Source organism: Pygoscelis adeliae, unplaced genomic scaffold (assembly GCF_000699105.1).
Source record: "Pygoscelis adeliae isolate BGI_AS28 unplaced genomic scaffold, ASM69910v1 Scaffold135, whole genome shotgun sequence".
Classification (NCBI taxonomy): domain Eukaryota; kingdom Metazoa; phylum Chordata; class Aves; order Sphenisciformes; family Spheniscidae; genus Pygoscelis; species Pygoscelis adeliae.
Genome location: NW_008824908.1, coordinates 2274291 through 2280080, shown reverse-complemented (window position 1 = coordinate 2280080; position 5790 = coordinate 2274291). Strand labels below are relative to the sequence as shown.

The following is a 5790-nucleotide window of genomic DNA, read 5'->3' as shown; positions in this document are numbered from 1 at the left end:
AAGCAAAGTTCACAGCCACATCAGTTGCCAATCAATGATTCATACGCTACTAATTTGTTTTAGTATCATAAGAGAAAATTAGTTGGTTTGCCTAAACCTCACCCTGGCAACAGCAATAAAAAGGCATGGTCATAAATTTGTTTCGTTTCCTTCTGGTTTCTTTTCCTTCTGATTGTAGCAGCAGTTTCGTTTCTTCATTACTAGCTAGACAGTGCATAAAAAGACTGGCTGAGCCTCTCAATGCTTCAGCGGATTCCACACCATCAGAAAGAGAAATGTCTGACCAAAATGTCCACAACGCTGGTTTCACTTCCTCTGGGATCGCAAGAAGTTCGCTCGCTTCATCAATGATGTCCCGGGAAGCAAGAGCATCTGAGGGAGGCGTGCGTTCTGGAGGCCCCACTGCTACTCTTCAAAAAATGGGTTTGAGCAATTTTGTGTGTGTGTGTTTTGTGGCTTAGTGCATGGGGCCAAACAATTTTTTTTACTTGAAAATAAGCTTGCCAAGTAATCTCTTCTCTCTTACATTCCTGTGTTGCACTGAAGACAAAAGATTCCTATATTTAACTGCATGTTATGAGTGGGATGCTATTAAGGATGTTTTCTGTGTATGTACATATGCATGAAAGTAGACATACTTATGTGGTATTCATGAGATTCAGGACAGTGTTTATTTGAAGTTTGTGCTATCTCTCCATTCTGCTAGGAATCATCAATAATATGGAAAGTCATGGTAGCAATAAGCAACGATACACTTATGCAAGAACATGATCTGTGTACCTACATTTCATATAAATTATCAGATTTCCCTTGCTCTTTACTCACACACATCCATACAGGGAGAACCCATAAAACCTTATGCAAATGCTATAGCAGAGGGAAATTAGCTGCAGTCCAAGAGCTGAATTCACGAAGAGAATATATACACATTCTACACAGCACGTACCTAAGTACTAAAATTAAGTGTAGCTGGCTTTCACATGAGCTAACCCTGCAGGTGCTTGCTTTTCTGTTGCATGCGCAGAGCAATCCCTGACCTGACGACTCTAAGCAGCTTGGCACTTGTTTAACCCCAGATCCCATGGGATTCATGCACGAGGTATTCTCCCTGCCAGTCCTGCCTGCGTGACCTGATTCAGCAGGCATCCTCTAAGCAGGCATAACCCCACAGAAGAGAGCGCACCACGTAATCCTGCTTTACCCAACAACACAGTAGTTAGCAGGTTGACCTTGGATAAAGGCATCAAAACCCTTAGGGGTCTTGGACCCACATCTCCCATGTGTCAGGGAGCCTGTGCTGAGCAGCAGGTTGCAGGCTGGTTACGGGTGGGACTTTCTGCCATATTGCTCAACTGCTGGTCTACTTCTTTCGTAGTAAGAAGCTAGAAGTATACTGAAGGATGGAGCTGAACCTGACTCTTCCAGCTATAAAATGGGTGGTTGGCCAGGTGAACTGACCAGGGTCCAGATCTGGGGCATCTTTTACTAGTAAAAAATGCGATAAGCTTGATTGAGAGGAAGTAAGGTTTTTTTTTTTTAAGATATGATTTACATTGCTGCCAATATTATTCATAGCATGAGGCTCTCTAGACAGTGAGGGAATAAGTGACATAAGGGTCATTCAGAGAGATACTGCATGTGACTCCTGAGGCATTTTTTAATTTTTACTCCATGTGATTTGATCAGTGAGTTTAGGTTACTGTTTATTGAATATTTAATAGCGAAGAGCTTAAGGGATGGTAGCAGCAGAGGGGAAAGAATATGTGAGACAGTCAGGAGAGGAGGAGGACCAAGAGTAAAGAGCAGGAAGAGCTGCTCTCAGGCACCATGCTGCATTAACGCCAGAGATCCTGGTACTCAGGAGATACCAGTTACTTAATTTAATGGTACACTAGAGCAGAGTCAGTTGCACAATCTTGCCTTCTGTTACAGATAAGGGTGGTAGAGCAGTACTTGGCACACCCATAACCAGTGGCACACTCTTCAGTGGTGATGCCCTGTAGAGAGCACGAAGTTTCAGTTTCTAAAATAAAAGACTAAAGACTTGTATCCCTCCATGTGCTGAGAATCTTTAGAAAAGAGAGGAGCAAAGTAAACATTTAGCAACACCAAGTTTTATTCTTTCCATGTCTGTATCAACTATGCACTTTTATGAAAACCACTGGTTTTGGTGAAGAGAAATCTGCATGGCTCAAGGAAACCTTAGCCATGCCTACAGGAGATACTCCAAAAGAGCTTTTATCCATGTGAATATCCAATGCTAGCTCTGTAACATTGCCAAGGCAGGTGTGAGATTTGGCTCCCTGCAGCAGGAGAGCTTGCCATGCATTCTTTGCCTGATTGAGAGCTAAAAGGGCCTGATTTCATTTCCGCAGGTGCTCACTGAAATCTCTTGCTCTTCAAACACATCTTCTTAACCTTTTCATTCAGACTGTAACCCCTCCTCCCCCCAGAACAAACACGCTCGAAGGAGCGGCTGATTCTGCAGCAGGGCATGAGTATTGTTCAGTATCACTTTACAGAAGATGTTATAACAAGCTCATCACCAAAATATTTGAGCATCCTCTACGAAGGCTTTAAGCATTATCACTAACATTTGTCATTGCTATTGCTTTACTCCTTTCCCAGGAGAAGAAGGGTTTGCAATGGAATGCTTTGCTTGGGGCTTATTTGTAATGAGATGGAGACATACATATAAATTGGGCACTGGCTACCACAGCTTGCTGTGTTTGAATTCTATTTGTTAGTTGAAGTTATCTATTATGCATAGGTTTATGCTATGAAAGGTGAAGTGAGAGGAATGTATCCGTTACCTGGAACAGTAAGTGGTGAGGTCTGCAACAATCCTTAGTTCCTGTAGGGGTTTGTTCCACAGTCCGCAGGCAGCTCCTCAGAAAATTGCGATTTCAGCAGAGACAAACTGTGATGAAACTCTTTTAGAGATCCAGATTTATCAAAAACAGTCTGTACAGGAGTCTTAGATTTTCTTTGTGTTCTGGGAACATCCACAAAACACTGCAAATGTCCTTTCCCCAACGTGGCAGCTAAAAAGCAGTATACTGATGGAACAAGTCAAGTAATCAGCAGTCTCCTTCTCTTTTGATACATTTGCTAGCCTTGAATTTTTTTTAAAACACAGTAGTTTATAATTATCCCATAAGGTTCCTTCCATTCAGGAAAGCACAGTAACACCTCCTTTGTAACTGTTCTAGGTGCCAGAAGCTCAACCCACTCATCAGGCTTTACCTGCAGCGGGATCTCCGGTGGATCCCAGGCCTCCCAGATGATGTCCCAGGAGGCCAAATCCCATGGAGGTGCAACTCCCAGGGGCAGTACAACATCCACTGTCCAGTCCATCTGTAAGTGAGAATCCTCCTACTAAAGGTGAAATAACAAATGACTTCTGAGAAATCAGCAATATTTCAGCTCAAGTGTACATTTACTAGATGAAGGAATGTAAATAAGAGAAGTGGCTGCATTGTACTTGAAGCAATAATTCTCCTGTTTGTTGCTTTATACTTGGTAAGAAGCCGAAACTAGGGAATTAGTGGAAATAACTATGCCATAAATTTGCAAAGATATGGATGGATAGAAGAGACAGAAATCTGAAACACACAGTGACAGAAAAAAGGCCAGTGGAAGTTTAGGTTATGCTTTCATCAGCACCGCAGTGGAAGTTCATTAAATATTTTTCAAACACAAATTCAGGACCAAACCAAGAGCTTCACATTTGAACATACAAAACAGATTAAGTGGGAGGAAACAGTGAAACATGAGAATGGAGTTATCAGGCTGACAGACAGCAATCATTAGCGCACTTCTTGTGGCCTTTTAGAACAGCTTAGCTTCCTTTCCTTTAAAGGAAATTTGTTGGGTCAAAAGCAGAGGGATCTACCTGCACTTACCAGCTCAAAGCAGAGAACAGTGCAAGTTTTCCTCATCACCCTGCCAAGTTAATGCAGCCCACACCTAGATAAATCAAACCAAGGTATGAGGAAGCCTAGTCTATACCTGAATGCATCGGTAAGGATGCTAATTATGGTAGTGGGATCCTATGGAGTTTGGCAGAGAATTGGAGACAGGATTGAAGTTCTTATTTTCAAAAAGTGCCTTTCAAAGTGTAACACAGACCTTTGGTCTCTGACCTGGGAACATTTGTTACCAATGCTCAGATATTCTGTATGTTTCCTTGTACTGCAACTTTGCTTTAAGTTGTTCTCACACGTTTCTTTGTATTTGTCCTTAGCAATGGGTGGCAAAGGAGGAAGGCACTGAATAGAAGAAAAACATCTGTCCAGAAGTACTCACTCTGCAAGCAGTTCATCCTTTACCAACACAGTCATTTGCTTCTCCCCTTGTTTGCTCTCCCTGTCATTGACATGAAACGCAAAGGCTTTTTCACATGCACAAATAAAGTTTCTATTAAAATGATGGATTCTTGCATGAAATTAGCGGGGACGGGAATGAGGGGCAGTTTCTTCCTTGGTTAAACATTCTCTGAAGCACAGGCACATACAAACACAAGCCAGTAAATGGAAGCTAAGGAACTTTGCACTGCAGGGGTGTCTTACAAAAATCCTGGGTTTAGCAACACTAGACTCTCCAATTACAGGTAGCTTGCTTTGTTTATTTTACAAAAAGTGATCACAGTGCAAAAGTCACCTTGTTGTGAGAGAGAAGCATAGGAACACTTGATAAGGGGCACCCAGCAGTTCCCTTTGGATGTACTTCTAATGGGCTATCAAATAAAGTTCTACTTCATTACAAATACACATAAGCAAATGAGAAAAGATCCCAAGAAATTTCATACCTCAGAGATTCAACTGATATTTGAATAGTATCTGATATTAGAGATAGTATATTCAACTGATATTAGAGATAGTATCCCTCTACTATCTCTAAGGTACCTTTCACCTTAATATTTCAAGTCCCCGTTTGTTGATTGAGAGGTGTCAGCTTTGTCACATTTGAACCAAACCTACTCCTGTAAACTTCACGTGACACCTGAGAACAGGCAAGGAGGGAGCCCATCTTCTCTGGTATAGGTCTCTTGCTGTTCCCCACACACCTGACTACTTTCATTCATATGTACTCATACAATGATGTTTCCCCAGATCCAGGTAACATTGTCTGTTTCCTATACAAATTCCCACATACATAGTCCCCTACAATTCCATCTTCCTCCTGTCTTTCTAGCTCCTCATCCTCCCACACCTATCGCCTCCCTCCCTCCGTATTTAAAAAAAAACCCACACAGAGCAGCTTCTCCTTCTCTCTCCCCACCCCAAGACGAAGGGAGAGAATCTACACCTTCAGGCTAGAAGTTAAGAGACGCTGGGTTTGTGGTACCTCTCTTCACGGCTGGGAGACGTGATTGTACAAAGATTTAGTTTCAAAGAGACCTTGGTGTGAGGAGAATGGGGGCAGTTCTCTAGTCCAACCTCCTGCTCGAAGCAGGGTTAACCTTAATGTTAAACTTGTTTGCTCAGGGCTTTGTCCAGTCAGGTTTTGAAAATCTTCGATGGAGAAGTCACAGCTTCTCTAGGCAACCTGCTCAAATGTTTCGCCACTCTCACAGTTGAGGTTTTTTTCCATATGTTGAAATAGAATTTCCTTTGTTGCAAAGTCACACTTGCTCCAATGGATCATTAAGTACATACCTAATAACGATGTATTTTAGAGTTTTCCACTTTAGAGATTCACCAATAAATATGCTTTCCTGAACTGGCACCTGAGCCTAAAAGTGGTGAAGATGGGCGTAGAAACATCCTTTGCAGAGCTCAGTGCCTC

General features: G+C 42.2%; 1 protein-coding gene across 1 annotated transcript; it reads left to right on the top strand.

The window, feature by feature from the left end:
- The first annotated feature begins 275 nt into the window (after positions 1 to 275).
- On the top strand, positions 276 to 4275 carry LOC103917754 (interferon alpha-inducible protein 27-like protein 2). Its single transcript, XM_009324944.1, has 3 exons — positions 276 to 423; positions 3213 to 3359; positions 4247 to 4275. The coding sequence occupies exons 1-3, from the start codon at positions 276 to 278 to the stop codon at positions 4273 to 4275; spliced, it is 324 nt and encodes a 107-aa protein (XP_009323219.1).
- Positions 4276 to 5790: the final 1515 nt, after the last annotated feature.

Coding starts and splice junctions, on each gene's coding strand:
- LOC103917754 (XM_009324944.1), top strand. CDS start 276: ATGTCTGACCAAAATGTCCACAACGCTGGTTTCACTTCCTCTGGGATC. Junction 424..3,212: donor TGCTACTCTTCAAAAAATGG/GTTTGAGCAATT, acceptor TAACTGTTCTAG/GTGCCAGAAGCTCAACCCAC. Junction 3,360..4,246: donor ATCCACTGTCCAGTCCATCT/GTAAGTGAGAAT, acceptor ATTTGTCCTTAG/CAATGGGTGGCAAAGGAGGA.